This window comes from Colias eurytheme, chromosome 29 (genome assembly GCF_061535395.1).
Source record: "Colias eurytheme isolate Ceu_HAF_F1 chromosome 29, ilColEury1 Martin Lab GWU primary, whole genome shotgun sequence".
Lineage (NCBI taxonomy): Eukaryota > Metazoa > Arthropoda > Insecta > Lepidoptera > Pieridae > Colias > Colias eurytheme.
The window spans coordinates 7,120,802-7,141,980 of record NC_143008.1 but is presented as its reverse complement, the minus strand read 5'-3'; the positions used below and the strand labels follow the sequence as shown (position 1 = coordinate 7,141,980).

At 33.6% G+C, this 21,179-nt stretch overlaps 1 protein-coding gene across 2 annotated transcripts; it reads right to left on the bottom strand.

Annotated features, from left to right (window-relative positions):
- Nucleotides 1-1,150: 1,150 nt before the first annotated feature.
- LOC149896365 (gamma-interferon-inducible lysosomal thiol reductase-like) lies at nucleotides 1,151-19,934 on the bottom strand. Of its 2 annotated transcripts, XM_090118217.1 has the most exons (7): nucleotides 19,775-19,934; nucleotides 12,154-12,237; nucleotides 4,617-4,748; nucleotides 3,937-4,005; nucleotides 3,381-3,485; nucleotides 2,036-2,188; nucleotides 1,153-1,356 (listed from the first exon to the last, which is right to left on the bottom strand). In XM_090118217.1, the coding sequence occupies exons 2-7, from the start codon at nucleotides 12,229-12,231 to the stop codon at nucleotides 1,264-1,266; spliced, it is 630 nt and encodes a 209-aa protein (XP_089974343.1). In that variant the 5' UTR covers nucleotides 12,232-12,237; nucleotides 19,775-19,934; the 3' UTR covers nucleotides 1,153-1,263. The 2 variants fall into 2 exon arrangements, with proteins under 2 accessions (XP_089974344.1, XP_089974343.1); XM_090118218.1 differs by lacking the exon at nucleotides 19,775-19,934 and having other exon boundaries at nucleotides 1,151-1,356.
- Nucleotides 19,935-21,179: the final 1,245 nt, after the last annotated feature.

Below are 21,179 nucleotides of genomic sequence, written 5' to 3'. Positions count from 1 at the left end.
ATAACTAAAATCATGGTTGTAAATAATTTGAGATTTAAGTGTGACTATGTGTAAAAATTAATAAATAATTGAATACATTTTGTTCTTTTATTGCTCTAGCAACATTGTTTATTTTACCACTATTATAATATTATTTTAGTATAGCCACCCCTAGGCTAGGGGTCTTGTGTTCATTAAAAAAGTCAGGCCACTAGCGTAGTTGATTAATTTCTATAAAAATAAATTCATGAATTTAAAAAAATAATATTTCAGAATGTTCGGGTTCGATTCCTGAATTTAGAACTACTTTTTTATGTATGGAAATTGGACATTATGTTTATGTCGTCGCCATATAGTAGATTTGCTAACAAAATCGTGAAACATTGACGATTTAACGATCTGGTTAAACTAAGTTGGCCACACTAAGTTCATGAAATGCGACCATTTCATAAAATGATCAATCATTTCATGAAATGAGCAAATCTACGATATTACCAAGACATATATGATATACTGTATCAGTTTCACTGATCGATTTTCTTTAGAGACAAGTAGGTGATCAGCCTTTTGTTACCTCTCAGACCGAGACATTTTTTTTCTTCGTCTCCACCGGGAATCGAACCCAGGTTCACGGATCTACGCTCACGCATTAACCACTGTACCATAATTGAAGACGGCGGTCATACTTCATTATTATCCACCAATAATGTGCGAGGATGTGTATCGAGGAATGTGACTTGTAAATAACCAATAGTATCGCTTCAAACGTTAAACGCTTCCAACTTCAAAATAAATGAAGCGATATGATTGGTTATTAACAAACACATCCCTCGCATAGTATTGGTGGAAAATCACCCCGGTTTTAATTATGTTATTGATTTGAAGACCTCTTGTAAGGAAGGAAAGGTAAAAGAAACAACAATCATACTAAGTACTTTAGTATTTATTTCAGATAAAAACTTAAATTAGAAATACTTCATCAAAATTAAACGCGTACAAAAATATTGAGTCCCTTTTTATTATTAAAATGTATAATTAACAAACATTTACGGTGGATTTTATTAACATGTTATGAAATGAATAAAAAAATATATGGACATACAAATATATATATAGTTATTAAAAATAATCTTACATAAAAAAGATTTGTTTAAGTTTTGTTTAAGTTTTTACGATTATGTACTGAAAAAATAAAACTATCGTTACCTCCATAAAAACTTAGTTCAAAATGAGTCATGATTTTTAATCTAATTTAAGGTTATTTAATATAAAATAATAATTAATTTATGAACAAGATGCTGGCTTGTTGATCGCGACGCGGCACACTACAGCCTTCAAGTCTTTGATAGCTTCGTCTTGGACAGCTTGATCGAATTTCTGAAAAAAATATGAAAAAACGTAAATATTATGTTTTGTTTGAGAGAAGAATATTAAAAAAACTTTATTTTTTAATAATTAAGACCGTTTATTCTTCCGACAGATATTCAGAAAAAAATACCTACATTTTAAATATTACAATACAAAATTAAAATGTTGTTTTCTCTAGATAACTAGGTTAGGATATGTGAATATTTCTGTAAAGTTTTGATACAAAATTTAAACTATGATGATAATATGATACATTATTACAAAGAATACAATGTTGTGTTGACCGAAAGCGACAATTTTTGCATTTTTAAACCGATTACAAAAAAGGAGGAATTTCTCCATTCGACTGTTTTTTTGCGTTTGGTAGCTCAAAACTTTCGACTGGGTGAACCGAGTTTGTCCTATTGATATTTCATCCAGTTCTTATCATGTATACTTAGGCGGTTTAGGTTTTTGTTTAAAAAATTTTTTTTTTCTTTTTATGGCAAACTAGCTTTCCGCCCGCGGCTTCGCCCGCTTTATCTAAAACATAATTTCTCTTGAATCACTCTATCTATTAAAAAAACCGCATCAAAATCAGTTGCGTAAGAGATTAGGCATACATAGGGACATAGGGACAGAGAAAGCGACTTTGTTTTATATACTATGTAGTGAAGTGCTCTTTTAATCCATTTATCAAGTAACTTACCTCGTTAATAACCACAGTAGGCACGAACGACAGAGGCCGTTGTACAGTATCCGATTTGTCTCCGTATGAAGCTAACAGGATGTCGCCTTGCTCCCCGCTCGCGCATTTCTTCAGTTTGTCCGATTCTGCTGACCTTTTCATTTGTTCTAGACACTGGAATAAAAAAAAACAAAAATATTTATTACGTGACAATTATATTTACAATTTTACCAATCATTGGACATCCTTTTAAGCAAGAACAAGAACTATATCTTTGTATATGTGTGTGTGTGTGTGTGTGTGTGTGTGTGTGTGTGTGTGTGTGAAATGGAATGTACAGGATGTTTGTTATAGAGATGTTTAAGCGTTTTTTATTTGCTGTTTTTGAAGTATTCTGAACATTGTGCACGACAATGTTTTTTTTTTACAGGGGCTATATAAGATAATCGTTGCTTGTAATATATAGGGTGTTAAGTTAAGACGGTCACACAAATTGGTAGAAATGATTTTTTTTATTCATTTTTATTATATACATGTTAATGATTTTATGTTTTTATATTCGTGTAAATATGCACGTTTAATTAATCAGTTCAGTTTCCAAACAAATTTTTTCTTTACTTTGTGAGAAAACCGCAATTTTCCGTAAAAATGCAGGTGGGTCGATTTTTTTGATGACCAGTGTATATACAGGGTGTCCCACTATTGGTATACTAAGCGTGAAGGCCCTTGTAGTTTTGCATACACTGATCACGTAAAAAATACTTAAACAACAAAATTACGTTTAAAATTTTTTGCTAAATTTTTCCTGAAAATACATGTTTTCTTCTCTAGCTTCGCGCAGCCGGCATATACCGCTTCTCTAATGTGAGCCCTTTGTCAATAAAAACATAATCTTAAACGATAGCTCACATGCTAGTGACAAAGTTGGGCGGGTTGCTTGTTAGGGGTGTACACAATATAGAGTTTTAAGAATTCATCTATTTGAAAAAAAACTGCGTCTGGAATTTTATAAGTATTTTTTACGTACTCAGCGTATGCAGAACTATAACCTCCTTTGAGCTTTGTATACCAACAGTGGGACACCCTGTATATCTAATTGTAAGTAGTGAATTCAAATCAAATTATGATAGACATAGAATATGAGAAATATACAGATTAAAAGAAGTAGGTAGGAAGTAGTAGGCTGAGCACACGTATCAGAAGTGAAACTTCTTTGTCAAGATTCAAAGATGCCAAAATCGTCGCCTATCTCCATGACGTGACGGCATTACCATGACGCGACCTTGAAATTTTACTCTCAATGCGGCCAAAGAAGTTTCACTTCATAAATCGTATTAGTAAATTTATTGATAAAATATAATCTTACCGTGTCCAAAGACTTGTCAGGGTTGGCCTGTCCCATGAGGCAGATGACAAGCTCCATCTTGTCTGTGTCCGCGAGGCTCCGGTCTTTCAAGATGCAAGCTTGGACCTGGAGGAATAAATTATTAAAATAATAATTCACAAAAAGAACATCCTGTATTTGTTGTAGTGAAAGGGCAAAAAACATAGCCTTTAATTGATTTTTTATTTGAGTAGACTAATTATTTTCGGTTATTTTTAATTATATTTAGGTCAAGCAAAATAGGTAAGTTCCAAATAAGTTCATTTCTCATCTTAAGTTGTCACTTGTCATAAGCTAACTTGTGTATCCCTATCTTTAGAATATCATCGTTTCGTATTGATCACTCGTTTCATTTGGTACCGCCTTACAATTTTTGTAAACTTTTTACACGAAATTAAAAGAAAATCTTTAACAGAGAAAATATAAAAGCAGAAAAATAGCCAGCTTTCTGACTTAAAAGCTGAAAGTCTTATAATATATTAGTTAAGTCTAAACAGTAAATAATTATTTAAACTACATATTATGTAAATAATATTACCTTGTTCCCGTAACATTCGTCATTCCCGTGGTGACAGATGAACTGCCATTTGCCATTCACTTTGTCATGCTGGAATAAGAAAAGCTAGATTTATTTTTCTTCCATAAATATGCGTAAAATTAGGGGTTTATAACCGAGTCTTTTATCTCTATCTCCTATCTCCCCCGAAACGGCTGGACCGATTCACATGTACCTACATATTAAGATTTTTTTAAAGAAACACACATTCTCCTCTTCCACTTTTATTTACTTTAATTAAAATTTATCATAGTTAAATGGTCACATTTTATTCATAAAAATCTAAAATTAGAGGAAATGAAAAAATCGTAACTATTAATAAAAATTAATACAATAAAATCCATGGTTCACGAATTAATCTTTCTTAAAATTTATCTTCCGCAAAGGGTTGCCACATCAGTTAGAAAAATCACATGTCTATAATTCTATCACAAAATCATACATCTGTCCAAATACGTTTCCACTGCAGGGTCAGGCACCACTTATAAGTATTCAGGCCAAAATCCACCATGCTGGCCAAGTGCGGGTTGATCACATGTCGTTGAACTTTTGCTTCTTAAACATGTCGGTTTCCTCACGATGTTTTCCTTCACCGCTTTTTCGAGGTGATGCTTAAAAATAAAAATGGCAACAATAATTTTTAAAGACCAAATATCTCTTACCGTACTCTTCCCGTAAGGCACGAGCTTGACTTTGACAGCTCCTCTCAACTCTCTCCACACGGGAGCCAGCTGGTTGGTGATGAATGACTTGCTGTCAGGGCAGAGGGACTCGTAGTACACTGCTATTTTCACCTGCAAATATTGTATTGAGGTATTATTAAAAAGTTGTAAGGGTTCATAACCTATGTTTAACCATAACCATAGTATAATCTTATCTTACTTATATTATAAATGCTAAAGTTTAGGAGGATGTGTGTGTTTGTTACTCTTTCACGCAAATTCTACTGAACCGATTACAATGAAATTTAGCACACATATAGAGGGTAACTTGGATTAACACATAGGATAGGTTTTATCCCGGAAATCCCACGGGAACGGGAACTATGCGGTCTTTGAAAACGCGGACGAAGCCGCGGGCGGAAATCTAGTATATATGTGCCAGAACATAAACTGCATATCAGTTTATGAGATTCATTAAAAAGAAAGCAAAAAATAATTAGACTAATCAACTTTCTTTTTCAATATTTGCACACCCAATCAATGGGTAGAATGTATTAGCCACATAATATTGTAATTAAAACATCTTTAATTTGTAACTACATTCTTGCAAATAAATATAATTTGAATTTGAATTTGAATTTGAATTTCTTTGACATGATCGACGACCGTGTTACACAAATATCCTTACTTAACTTCTCTACTAATTAATATTATTATGAATGAAGAAAAAATATGAATTAACGATTTGTTGTTTGTTTGTTACGCTTTCACGATAGAACTTCTAAAACGATTTGGATTACGTTTTTCACAAAGATAGTTTGATGCTAGAAAGGCGATTTTAGTTATCCCTTTGAATACGCGGGCGAAACCGAGAGCGGACAGCTGAAAATGCGAAAGTTTGTGAGGATGGATGTTTGTTACTCTTTCACGCAAATACTACTGAATCGATTAGGTACAATGTTTGGTATGCAGATACCTGAAGACCTAAAATAAGACAGGCTGTTTAAAAAAAAACAAATATAGGAAGTACATACAAAAAATTCGTGCTGCACGTAACATATAAATACCGATGTCAAATTGCTATATTAGAAGCTCAAAACATTATTGAAGTGAACTTCTTTATCGGGGTTGGAAAAAAATTTATTGTAACATTTTTTCGTTACGCGTGACATTTTTCCGTTACGCGCCATCTTTTTCTTATCCCTACCACGCGTGATTCGACGTATTTCTGTAAAGTTGCATTTAGTAAATTATTTTTTGAAAAATAAAGTCATAAAGAAGTTTCACTTCTATCGAATGCTTTATACAGTTTAAGAAACTGTATAAAGCATGTGTGTACACTAGTACACGCACACATTTTTTTATATCTATGCGAACTTTCCATTTGTTAAGTGCTAAATGCAAGTACAGTATGTCAGCTGTGAATTGTGATAAAGTCGAACATACGGGACCCTAATTCACGAAACAAAGGAATTGGACTCTTAGCTGACCTCGTTCCCAGGTGCGTGCGAAGGTTGCAAGAGCGTTTTTAGGTATTAGGGCTGCCATCTCATAGATTTTAGTTGTTAATTAAATATCTATACTAATATTAAAAAGCTGAATAATTTGTTTGTTTGTTTGAACGCGCTAATCTCAGGAACTACTGGTCCGATTTGAAACATTATTACGGCGTTAGATAGCCCATTTATCGAGGAAGGCTATAGGCTATATATCTATACGATACTGCTATAGATACGCTAAGACCAACAGAAGTGGATCACTGCGGGTAAAACCGCAGGGCACAGCTTACAGTTAAGTACATATATTTTTTTTGAAGTGAAACTTCTTTATCGGGGTTGGACAAAAATTTAGTGTAACATTTTTGCGTTACGCCGTACGCGTGACATTTTTGCGTTACGCCGTACGTGTGACATTTTTGCGTTACGCCATACTCGTTACATTTTTAAGGTCATAAAGAAGTTTCACTTCTTACGTGTGTACTCTAGTACACGCATACATTTTTTTTATTTTACGCTTTGGACTGCATAAAAATACCTACATTAAATTTCTACATTGTGATAGGTTTCAGAGAAGCCAACTCATAGTTTTAGATGTTTTTATACATTACATTGATTTATTTTATACTAGCTTTCCACCCGCGGCTTCGCCCGCGTTGTCTAAAACATCATAAATTATATACTAAAACCTTCCCTCTTGAATCACTCTATCTATTAAAAAAAACCGCATCAAAATTTAAGCATACATAGGGTCATAGGGACAGAGAAAGCGACTTTGTTTTATACTATGTAGTGATTTGAAAGTAATGGAGTCGCTTAGAATAACAAAATGTTTTGTTACCATGGCAACTACCATATCCTACTTTAAAGTCCTTCTCGTTAATTTATTCGTTTATTATTTATACTGCAAATACAAGCTTGTTATCAGTAATTAGGTACTTTGTTGATTAGAAGAGGCGGTTTAATTTAACAAATTGAGGACCATAAAATTAGAATATCCATTCTTGAATAAAAGATAAAAAAGAGCGTGTGTGTCAAAAGTGAAACTGCTTTTGCAAGATTCAAAGATACCAAAATCGCCGCCTTACGCCTGACGTGACGTTATTGCCATGACGCGATCTTGAAATTTTACTCTGAACGCGCCTAAAGAATTTTCTCTTCAGCAGATTATAAAAAGTAAACGTGTGGTCTATAGAAAATTGACGTCAATTACTTCTTGGAACAGGCATCTTGCTTACTGGACAATTTGAGCTGCAGGTGTACATTCAATGCACGTTTTTTGCATTGTAAGCAAAGTAACAAACATATTAGCGAACTTTTATCAATATAGTCAGGTGATAGTATGTGTGTGTATTTAGTAATTGTTAAACACATAAAATTGGGAATTTGAATGCAGAAATAAAAACCACAATCGAATTTGTTCATTTGAAACAAAACTTGTTCAAGTTTAAAAATAAAAAGTGAAGCTAAGAATTAAATCTAAGAAAAAAATAGTGAGGCTAAATTTAAGTTAAAATTTATGTCTCAACATGTTTTCCTTTTATATACCTGATATAGAGACATACATATCTATTTTTTAAGATTATATAAATTACATGATTTGATGATCCATGTATTCTTAATTCATATCGGAGGCAGCCCTATCAGAAATTTCCTAGATTTTTTAACCCACTCAAGATCTTGATCGACAAGTTGCTTTATGTTTTTTAAACGTGTATGTTCTCATTTACCTCGGTAATTCCTGCAATTATATTCAATTTAGATGTTTTCAAATATGAGATTTATGTGCAAACCGATTTTTTTATTAGCAGTGCGTGATTACATACAGACAATCTATACTAATATTATAAAGAGGAAAGGTTTGTATGTATGTATGTAATTATGGTTTTCACGCATAAACTACTTGACCGATTTTGATGAAATTTGGCACAGATAATCTTTAGACCCTGAGAAAGAACATAGGCTACCTTTTATTGCGAAATATGTACCACGGACGAAGCCGGGGCGGACCGCTAGTGCTAAATAAAAAGCTGTAGATAGGTTACCAACACAACATTCGATTTTCAACACACACTAACTCACACACGATTAGATGTTAAAGTGAGATGGCATGATTCAACTATCGTGAGCGAAAAAGAGACAGATAAAATCTGGTCAATTAGCCACATTTCATTGAACTTCTAGAGCGGTAACAATCTATCTACCTACACCTTTTTACTTGTAATGTCTTTGCGTATAGATGTTATAGTCAAACCCCAAAGCTCGGGCAATCCTAGGTTGGACTGGTCAAACCTCAGGTCTGGCATAATGACTTTGTCAAAGCCCAAATAAATGTAATATTTCTGCCTTTTACTAAACAATTTTCGTCAGTTGTTGTCTAGCTGAGGCATCTTATGCGCGTGCGATGCCTATGCTAAAGTCCGGTCGCGGAGCAGGAAGAATTTCGTACATTAACCTGTTATTACCTATCACTGTGGTACGGGAGCTATTAACGTTGAAAAAGAAGTCATTTTAGTATAGTTGGTTTTTTGATATATTGTTCCTCTAGCTATTTCGGTTAGAGTCCGCGCAGTCTGGCTGGCCGGAGTGGTTGCGTTCAGTAGTGCGCATCTTATCTGCACAGGAAATTATCCTTAATTTAAAGTCATTTTTTAACGCGTAATTTTTAAACTTTTGCCTTTAGATAGATCCATCAATCATAATTTTTTTATTGCAAGACGTTTTTTTCGTTGTTAAATAGGTGCCAGACGCAATTTTTAATTTCGTTTTTATAAAAAATTCAAATTATTTTAGAATGTCTGTAAATTTCATATTATGTTCTTCAAACATAATATAATCTAAAATTAATTAGCCAGACGCTAATTCGATTGTTAAGTATTAAAAAATGAGTATAAATAAAAAAAAGTAATGAAGCATGCAGCTCATCAGCTAGTGTATTTTAATTATGCGACAGGAAATAATTGCAAGAATACAATATTATTTACACTTGTTCTTATAAATTAAAAAGTTAAAATGAAAAAAAAAACATAAAAGTGAAAAATAAATTAAAGTTACCATACATTAAAAAGAATGGAATAAAAACTATATCAATGAAGGTTAAACAATTACATTGTTAAATTTAAAAAGCCATCTTCATAATCATCATCATCATCATCTTCCCTCTCACTGTCAGAATTATTTATGTTATCGTCTAAGCCGAATCGTCTACTTTGTCTTTGACATTTTTTAAATTATTGTTCCTTATATAGTTTATAGTAGGTACTGATTGTTATACTTTAAAAACGACAGATTATTAACTATTTTATGTAAAAGATTTAGTTTTATAAAAATGTAAAACATTTTGTTGATTCGACTGATTATAATTGATGTTACGCATGTTAATTTTTAGTAGTTTAGGTGTTTATTATTTGTATTAGACCTTCTTGACTGATATGTTATTAAAATATTACTTATAAAGGTCGTTGATTACTTGAAATTATAAGTTTTAATTAAAACCTTTGAATTCAATCATCATTTTTATTTTGCAGCTCCTATTACTCCCCAGAATCATTATGTTTCAACTCTCCTCGACCTCTGTTTCATCTTACCTCGGTATGAGGGGAATTGAAACAAGTTGACTTGTTACGATTAAGTCAATTTTTCACCACCATTTTCAACGCTTACCGTTTATTTATGCTAACCATTCGCAAGTGTATAGAATAACCTATCGATTGATACCAGTACCATAAGATTTCTGATAATAGTATAAGTTATATTAAACAAAACGTGAAAATTGTTTCAACTCCCCTCGGTCTCCCCTAGTTAGCATGAATTTATATAGCTAGTATACTAGCGGTCGGCCCCGGCTTCACCCGTGGTACCTACATGTTTAAACTATCCTATCTCTCAAGTTGGATCGAACTGCACATGGTGTGCGAATTTTATTATAATCGGTTAAATGGTTTAGGAGTCCATTGAGGACAAACATTGTGACACGAGATTTATATATATATATATATTTTAGTATCAGCATCGCATCTGTGCGAAGCCAGGGCGGGTCGCTAGTTGAGTAATAAAAAAAATTGTTTTGTATAGAAGATTGTTGATGTACCCTTAGTTTATTTTTAACCTAAGGAATAAAATGTACCAATGGAAGGTACTTATTCCCACAACACAGGGAATCCTAGAGTAGGAACAATTCAATTTCTATGCATCTTATATTTTCGAAAAAAAAAAGTTATTGTTTATTGTTATTTAATTTTCGCGGCCGACCCTTTCTATCTGTCTTGCACTTTAAACTATCTCTCCATATACACAATCATCAAATTGTTATACTTACCTACTTTCACTATGTTTTTATTTGTACATATTTAATACTTAACAATCGAATTAGCGTCTGGCTAATTAATTTTAGATTATATTATGTTTGAAGAACATAATATGAAATTTACAGACATTCTAAAATAATTTGAATTTTTTATAAAAACGAAATTAAAAATTGCGTCTGGCACCTATTTAACAACGAAAAAAACGTCTTGCAATAAAAAAATTATGATTGATGGATCTATCTAAACGCAAAAGTTTAAAAATTACGCGTTAAAAAATGACTTTAAATTAAGGATAATTTCCTGTGCAGATAAGATGCGCACTACTGAACGCAACCACTCCGGCCAGCCAGACTGCGCGGACTCTAACCGAAATAGCTAGAGGAACAATATATCAAAAAACCAACTATACTAAAATTCTCACTTGTCAACGTTGGTAGCTCCTATACGACTGTCACTCCCTTGTAAAAATAATGTGTCTTGCTCGCACAGGTGCAATGACCGCCGTCCTTAGGGATTGTAAACCTTAACCTGAGAGCGTACGGTTTGTGTTTGCTTGATTGGTGTCAGGTGTTCAATTATGATTTTGTGAATTCAACATTTATAAGAATAAACCTCAAACTCTTTATGTCCAATCAAAATCCGCCTAAGTCGAAATCGCGTGTTAGACTTACGTATTTCTGTAATATTGTACCTACATAGTAAATTATTTTTTGAAAAATAAGGTCATAAAGAAGTTTCACTTCTTATGTGTGTACACGCACACTTTTTTATATAATATATCGTGGTTATTGAAAAAGTTAAAATGTAACTAACTAATAAGTTTTGTAAATGAATAAAGGACATTTATTTAATAAATTAGTAAAAAACATTTTCTCCTCCAAATATTTCATGTAAACTGCACTTCATTCAAAAATGTTTGTGACCACTGTCAGTAGGTAAAGAGGTCATTGTACGAAATTCTTTCTGCTCCGCGACCGGACTTTAGTCAAAGAGACTGTTGCAGTCAAAGGGTGAAATTCGAATATTTTTCAAGGATTGCCTGATGGCTTTTAACAAACCTAAGATAAATATGAGATAAACAAGTCCTTCCGCGATAAGAGATTGTTTCGGGATTTGACTATAACATAGATATATACAAATGACTTTAAATTACTGCAATCCCTTCTCAACATCATACGGCATACCAAAGTTTTGCAATAAAAACTGCATATGAGATTTATGCAACAGTATACCATTTGTGGACATCTAATTAGTATGTTCGCTCAGCTAACATTATAAAAGAAAAGACTATCTACCTATTCGTTTGTTGTGACTTTTTTTTAGTTTTACGCTCGCCCCGGATCCGCTCGGGTTGACCCGGGATAAAAACATTATAAAGTATAGCCTATGTGCATCAGGGATAATTTTTTAAATCGGTACAGTAGTTTCGGAGCCTATTCAAATCAAACAAACAAAAAAATGTTGTGTGGTTTTATGAAACCACGGTAAAAGTGAAACTGTTCGAACGGTTCCGAACACTGCTTTGTGTAGCGCATGTCGCGTGTCGGTCGATACACGATACACGCGACATGCGCTACACAGACCAAAAAGTTTGAGACGATGTAATAAAAGTTTCACTTTAAAAACCAAATCTTTCCATAATCTAAAGAAAGCTAAATCCTAACCGATAGGTAACTAACATAGGTTATATTTAATTGTTATTTATCCATAGTACAGGGAATCGAACACACGTACCTTATTGTCATCCTTCCTATTCTTCGCCAGCGCACCACACAGGAATGCGACTGCGCAGATCGCGAGCAGTGATCTCATCTTGTACTGAAATAAGTATATTATGTTATTTAATTTATCTATTTACTAGCTTACCGCCCGCGGCTTCGCAAGCTTTGTCTAAAATCAAATAAATTATATACTAAAACCTTCCTCTTGAATCACTCTATCTATTAAAAAAACCGCATCAAAATCCGTTGCGTAGTTTTAAAGATTTAAGCATACAAAGGGGCATACGGACAGAGAAAGCGACTTTGTTTTATACTATGTAGTGATAGTGAAGTGTACTAGACTACTAGCTAGCTGTGGCTTCACTTGTGTAAGTTTATGGAAGAATTTTTATAATAAATACGAGCTGTAATCTTTGTATCAAACATACAGGTAATTTGATGTTTTAAAAAGGAAACAATAATTAATCTATCTTTAAAACCGGCTACTCACCTACCTGCAGCAGCAATATTGGAATTATTGCACCTTTAATTAGCTCCTTAATTGTGATGTGTATAAGCAAGCAGGGGCAATTTAGAGAACAGCTGAAATTGTTCCGACTACCGACCAACCGAGATTGTTCCAATATTGCCCCTGCAGCTGCGGCAGGTACGTGAGTAGCCGGCTTTATCTACTTTATGATATCACTAGCTTTCCGCCCGCGGCTTCGCCCGCGATTTTAAAGAAAAACCCGCATAGTTCCCGTTCCTGATTTCCGGGATGAAACCTATCCTATGTAACACATAAGTTACCCTCTATATGTGTGATGAATTTCATAGTAATCGGTTCAGTATTTACGTGAAAGAGTAACAAACACACACACATCCTCACAAACTTTCGCATTTATCATATTAGTAGGATTAGTAGGATACCCTAGCCCGTAAAGAATCTAAATAATGTCCATTGTCCGGGTCACACATGAATGGTCAATTGTGAAAGTTTGGATCGTTGACCGCTAATTCAATCAGAAAAGTGTATGTCTTAACCAGTATCATCTAGTATATTGAGAAGTGAGAACTCTTCTCAATTACAAGTATGTTTTTACGTATCTATACTAAATATTATAAAGCTGAAGAGTTTGTTTGTTTGAACGCGCAAATCTCAGGAACTACTGGTCCGATTTGATACATTCTTTCGGTGTTGGATAGCCCATTTATCGAGGAAGGCTAGGCTATATATCATCCAACCAACAGGAGTTTGGCCACGCGGGTGAAACCGCGGAGCACAACTAGTTTGTTATATTTGGGCCACGCGAGCGAAAGCATAGTCTGAAGCTAATGCCAGTAGGTACAGTTTCAAATTTTCAATAATATTTCTAAATATCCACTATATTCTCAACGCGAGAGTTTGTCATGGATATATATTTGTTACTGAAATATATATTTGTTATAAAACAACTGAATCGATTTTGATGATACTCGGCAGTGATGTAGCTTAGGTACCAGAATAACATAATATACATATACTATTGAAAGTACGCTGCATAAACGCCGATAATCACCTTTTTGGAGTTAGTTAAAAACAATAATAACAATAACAAATTTCTAATCGCGTAGGTAACGCTTTCCAAACCACAGACTATGGACAAACGGATAACTGTCAAATTGTTTTCTAAAATGATTTCTCTAACCGTTACTTGCACCTAAGTGTAAGTTAAACACCGGTCAAGTGTGAAGCGGATATATGAATTAAAAGTTAAAAGTAATTCTTTGGAACTAAAACTACCATTAATTGTATTCTGTGGTAGAGTCGACTTTTCGTATGCAAATTATTAAAGACTAGCTTTCCGCCCACGGGGGCCACGGTTACGCCCGCGTTGTTGAAATCCTAATAAATTATATACTGATACCTACCTATTCAATCACTCTATCTATTAAAAAAAACCGCATCAAAATCCGTTGCGTAGTTTTAAAGATTTAAGCATACATATAGGGACACAGGGACATATAGGGTCAGAGAAAGCGACTTTGTTTTATACTATGTAGTGAATAGTGATAAGTAAACAGTGAGAAAAAAAAATCTTAATAGAATATTTGACGTAACTTAAGAACAGAATCAAGTACAATAAATGCATTCGTCCTTGGTAAGTATGAATTATATTTATTACGTTATTTATGCAATGTATTTACTGTTTTGCCACGGTATAGAGATGAATTATTGTTGTTTTGTATTGCACGTTTCATTGTTTAGATTTTTTATGAATTAAAAGGCTATTTAGCAGTATATTATTATATTTTAGTACCTACTCATAATATATGATCAATGTCTTTTAACTCTTTGTTATGTCAAATAAGTTTATTATTGATTGCTTGTTGAAGATATGTATAACAATGATAACTAAATAGGTATAATGTCAATGCCCATAAGTCATAACATTATAATATTTTTGATAATAAATGCCCGAGAATTAGCTGGGCACAGATAATATAATAAATATTATAGGTAATCGGATTATCTGAGGCTAAAGATTAAAAATAATAAAACAAATTCACTCAGGAATAATGCATCTTTCTACTCGTGAAATCATTTCCAAAAACACTGCGTAGTTTTTGAGCTTTTTTACAAACTTGTATGTTTGTATATAACCGACTCTTTTAGACTCGATTTTGACCCAAACTTTGCACACTTATCATAGATCGGAGACAATATCCATACTAATATTATAAATGCGAAAGTAACTCTGTCTGTCTGTCTGTTACTCAATCACGCCTTAACTACTGAACCAATTTGCATGAAATTTGGTAAAGAGATATTTTGATACCCGAGAAAGGACATAGGATAGGTTTTATCCCGGAAATCCTACGGGAACGGGTTTTTCTTTGAAAACGCGGGCGAAGCCGCGGGCGGAAAGCTAGTAAGTAATAAATTCATGAGATATGCTGCTTTACAAGGGTAGAGTGAACTAGCGTACAGTTCTCAGTACTCTAATGAATGGATGAATGAATGATCAATGAATGAATACTTTATTGCACACACCATATGAAAGAAATAAAATAAAATAAGACACAAACAAATTGCATAATACAGAGCCATCTCTTCCAGGTAACCTAAATATAATACGAAATACTCTACCAGTTTTAGTAGAAATTTTAGTACACTCCTTTGTGTGGTGTCTCTCAATGTTAGCCAGAAGGGCCTAGTACACTTGTACAGCGGCCATTAAGCGTGTTTTAAGTTTTTTAACCATGTTAATTATACTTATACGAGCTTTCCGCCCGCGTTTTCAAAGAAAATCCCGCATAGTTGCCGTTCCCGTGGGATTTCCGGGATAAGACCTATCCTATGTTTTAATCCAAGTTACCCTCTATATTTGTGATAAATTTCATTGTAATCAGTTCAGTAGTATTTTCGTGAAAGAGGAACAAACACACACACATCCAAACAAACTTTCGCATTTATAATAGTACGATTACATATAGGTATTATTAATATATAATATGCTTACCCTCCAAACAACACAATAGCAACGCTTAAAACGCATATATATAAATATTTTAACAATACGTGTAACGATGCACTGTTGTTAACAGCAACTAAGATAATAAATGACTTGCTTGAACTTTGCTATCTGTTTTCTTTATAAATAAACAATTCGTTAATCATTCTTTGAGGCCATTTCTCTGGGTTATACCTACAGTATATTCAAAACATTTTGTGTTAAAATGTTTTGACATAATAATTCATTTGAGCACTCTAAAATGTTTTGACATAATAATTAAGTAGACTTTCTAGTAACTTAGGATTTTTAGTTACAAGATAGACATAATCTACACTAATATTATAAAGCTGAAGAGTTTGTTTGCTTGTTTGAACGCGCTAATCTCAGGAACAACTGGCCAGATTTGAAAAATTCTTTCGGTGTTAGATAACCCATATATCGACGTATGCAATAGGCTATAATATAATATCATCTCGCTAAAACCAACAGGAGCGGAGCGCTGCGGGTGAAACCGCGAAGCGCAGCTAGTATTATTATATAGTTGAAATATGATAATATAAAGTAGAACCGCAGACGAAACCACAGGCAAATAGTTTACATGTAATAAATTTTGTCTTAAAATACTTTTAATCGTTTCTATATTACTGTGTAAACACTATTTTATACAAGCAATCCGCCCCGGCATCGCCCGTTTTACATGTTTACGTTTAATCTCTATAAGAACCATCTTTGCACCTCAAGGAATATTATAAAAAAAGAATCAACGAAGTCGATTCAGCCGTTCTCGAGTAATGAGCTTACCAACATATATTGCGATGCATGATTTTGACTGAATACAGGCTAAAAAAACTAAGTTACAAGGGCATTTATTCAAAAAATCCTCGGCCAACAAGAGTGGAGCAATGCGGGTGAAACCGCGGAGAACAGCTAGTAATTAATAAATCGCGTTTAAAATCCGTTAAAATCTGGACTAAATAGTTAGTTACTATTAACAGTTGCGGCTTGAAAATACTTTCGGCACTTGGCAGGGTCAATGGTATTGTCTGATAATATTATGTATAAATATTATAAAAAGGTCACGGAAGTCTCTGGCGCCAAGATAATATTATAAGTGCAAATTATTATTAAATACTTAGTAACATGGGAAATGTTATTAGATATTATTTGGGGTTTAGGGGTAATGCCCAATTACTGTTTAACAGGGTCATGACCAGGAAAAATATAGTCTGTAATCGGCAAACGACCTGCCAGAAGCCCCTTTTCACTTAGCCAGATATACCGAATACACAAAAAATTGCATTAATTAGTAACTAGGTATAAGATTGTACATTGTATAAATAACTAGATTTCCACCCGCGGCTTCGCCCGCGTTTTCAAAAGAAAACCCGCATAGTTCCCGTTCCCGTGGGATTTCCGGGATAAAACCTATCCTATGTGTTAATCCAAGTTACCATCTAAATGTGTGCTAAATTTCATTGTAATCGGTTCAGTAGTATTTGCGTGAAAGAGTAACAAACACACACACATCCTCACAAACTTTCGCATTTATAATATTAGTAGGATTAGGTATCTGTTTGTCCCGACTCTATTCATATTAATCCAGAAAAAACTAGCCCATGTCACTTAGACGTAATTTAGGTGCTGTACTGCTGTATGAGAAAGAATTACATACAAAAGTCGACGCTATATTTGATGTTCCCTGTGGTGGGTTGTTGGTGATATACATACAAAACAAATTCATAATTATCTAAGATTGTTATAGTTTAATATATAAAAAATCAGACATTTAAAAATAAATTAAGTTCATTTATTAGAGCTTTAAAGCATCTGATAAAAGTTTTGGCTCAGGTGGCGCACGTGTCACTGGTAGAGCTCCACAAACATTCAGGTATTAAAAAGTGCACTAGAGACTACTGTGAACCGAAACTTATTATGTGGTTTAGAAAATACTAGCTTACCGCCCGCGGCGTCTTAATCCTAATAAATTATATACTAAAACCTTCCTCTTGAATCACTCTCTCTATTAAAAAAATCCGCATCAAAATCCGTTGCATAGTTTTAAAGATTTAAGCATACAAAGTGACATAGGGACAGAGAAAGCGACTTTGTTTTATACTATGTAGTGAAGTCTTACGGCTCTGGGATCTTGGGCCATTTGGATATACATATTATTATATGTACTTAGATAATACTGATTTTTTTTTAAATTTTGCAGTACCTACATTCCCGTACATTCCCACAATTCCAGGGTTTTGATAACAATTGCTTCGTAAGTTTAAATAATAAACAGCATTAAAAAAACTATTCTCATTTGTGTATCAATTATTATATTTTAATGATCGTTATAGAGATAACTCTAAAAATATCGAATAAGGAAAATCAAAGTAAAACTCATAGGGGATTTTTTACGAACAAATTAACACTTAGCAGCATAATTTATTCATTCTTCGATCTATAGTTTTATAATAAAGCTGAAGAGTTTGTTTGAACGTGCTTATCTCAGGAACAACTGGTCCGATTTGAAAAATTCTTGCGGTGTTAGATAGCTCATTTATCGAGGAAGGCGTTTATTACTCTATCTGGATCTATCTGGATTAAAAGCAGTATTGAAATAGTATGACACTGGACACAGATGCCGTACAAAATCAAATGACCAAATTTACCCCGGCAATTGTCGGAAAATAAAAATAAATTCCGACTTTGTGGACCACCATTTTTGTACGGCATCTGTATCATATTATTTCAATGCTGCTTTTAATCCATTATTCTGCAACGCCGTACAAAAATCATGGATACCACGGGAATCAATCTCTACCTGTACTTTCGAATTCTCATCTGCACTCAGTTGGACAGCTTACAAGTGACGGCATAGTGCTGAATCTTATTATTTTATGCTCTTATATCGTTCTAGATGGGTCACTTGGTGGTTCAAATGACCCATAATTTGTCCAACATGGGCCTGTAGTCTATCTGTCATCAGTGTCTTTTAATACCTTAGAAATTACAAAAACAATTATACAGCATTATTATATCCGCTAAAAATGTTACGAATCGAGAACTTCTGATAAAAGTCGATAAAATTAAAAAAGGTTTACAGTATGGATTTTTTTAAAGTGAAACTTTTATTACATCGTCTCAAACTTTTTGGTCTGTGTAGCGCATGTCGCGTGTATCGCGGATGCCGAGTAGGTATACCTACTCGGCAGCCGACCGTCACGCGACATGCGCTACACAAAGCAGTGTTCGGAACCGTTCGAACAGTTTCACTTTTACCGTGGTTTCATAAAACCACACAACATTTTATTTTTTGTGCTTTTATAATAGATTTTAAAGTAATTGTCTCTTTGCCTGTCTATTTGTGAAATACTTAGGTAGTTTTTATTATTTGACACAAATCTAAGCCTGAGTATTTTTTTCATGGTCTTGTTTCATGATTTCGAAGAAACAGATGTTAAATTAATAGCAAATAGAATATTATATGAACTCTACACATTGACAAATAAATTTTAGCGAAGTAATGAGAAATATGATCTCAGTATGTTTAAAAATTTACGACCGCCTCCGTGGTTCAGTGCAGGTTGACGCGTGTTCGAATCCCGGTGGAGACGAAGAAAAAAAAATGTCTTGGTCTGGCAGGACACAGAAGGCTGATCACCTAAGTACTTGTCCGTAAAGAAAATCGATCAGTGAAACAGATGTATAATGCATTTGCCCCTTACCCCACTAGGGGACATGGGACTTCACTTTTATGTTTAAAAATTTATTGATATTCCAACATAATATTATATTTAAATTCTATTTATTACTCTATCAAGGCTCATCTAGGCATTTTTTTCCATAAGTAAATTACTACCTATTTAAAAGTTCAAAAAATATTGTTTAAGTATCTTTTTACTATTTTTTATATGTTTGAACGCTAAGTCCGTTCAAAAATATGAAATAATAATAAAATCGCATCGCATATTTTTATAATGAACTAACCAGTATCTAGGCCGTGAGTACAAAAATGACTGGATCATTATATTTTATTCAAGCAGTGCAACTTGCTGACAATTCAAGTTCACTAACAAATCCTGTTTTAACTTTTTACATTAACTATAAAATACACAATTAAAACCTGTTTCGTTGGCCATTAACAAATTAAAAAAAAAAACTCACTTGCAGTTGCGCGGGTAACAATAGCGCCAAAATTGACAATTACTTTTTTTTCGTATTTGAATTTGGAACGCGTGAAGCGATTGCCAGCGTCGCGGATACTGAGGTTAATATTCTCAAGTGAACGGTGTACGGTATTATCCCTGTAAATTGAGTATGTACGTCCTTTGTACTTGTTTTATGGCGGTAATTACTGTTTGGAATTGTTCGAAGTACATTCAATTTGGTAGAGTTGTACCTCTATATTTTTGTTTACGTTATAAGATTGATGTTTGTTCAAACTTCGAAATATTGTTTGTACATAGGTCATCGATTAACAGCAAATGAAGGCTAGATATATCACTACATAGTATAAAACAAAGTCGCTTTCTCTGTCCCTATGCTTAAATCTTTAAAACTACGCAACGAATTTTGATGCGGATTTTTTTTAATAGATAGAGTGATTCAAGAGGAAGGTTTTAATTTATTAGGTTTTAGACAAAGCGGGCGAAGCCGCGGGCTGTACGCTAGTTTACTAATAAGACGGTTAATAGCTTCACCTGTATGTTTGTATGTAACCGACTCTTAAATACTCATTTTTGACCCACTTTAAACGGTCAGATTTAATTCAAAGTGCACACTTATCAAGGGTCGGTGACAATACAATAATTTCATCAGTTTAAGCGTGATTTATGTTTTTTAAACAATATTTCGATTCGATTATAAGCAAATAGGTAATCTATACTAATATTATAAAGCTGAAGAGTTTGTTTGTTTGAACGCGCTAATCTCAGGAACTACTGGTCCGGTTTGAAAAATTCTTTCGGTGTTAGATAGCCCATTTATCGAGGAAGCTTATAGGCTATATATCATCACGCTAAGACCAACAGGACCGGAGCCACGCGGGTGAAACCGCGAAGCGCAGCTAGTGCTCTAAATATGACTGGATTTTTAGTGGTATTTATGAAAGTAATTTTTTAGATATTTATTTTTTGTTAATAATTATTGAAATTACTGTTATTACAATAATTCTATAATGGTACGTGTAATGTATTGAATAGCATGTTCGCACAAAAACAATTTGAATATTTATTGGTGAAAGGCATTTCGTGGTAGAAAACGTGAATTTTAATGCAATCCCCGTACTATAGTGTAAGTTATATTGTGCCTAGTTACTTGTACTAGTATTAAAGCTGTAGTTTGTTTGCACGCGCTAATCTCGGAAACTACGGGTCCTATTAGAAAAATTATAAGTGTTAGAAAGTCCGTTTATCGAGGAAGGCTATAGGTTATAATATATCTTCGCGCTAAGACCAACAGGATCAGAGCAATGCAGGGTGAAACCGCGGGGAACAGCTAGTGGTAAAATAATTTCAAAATCGTTTCAGTTATTCTACTTAGTTCTACTTAGATATATATAAACTTCTTC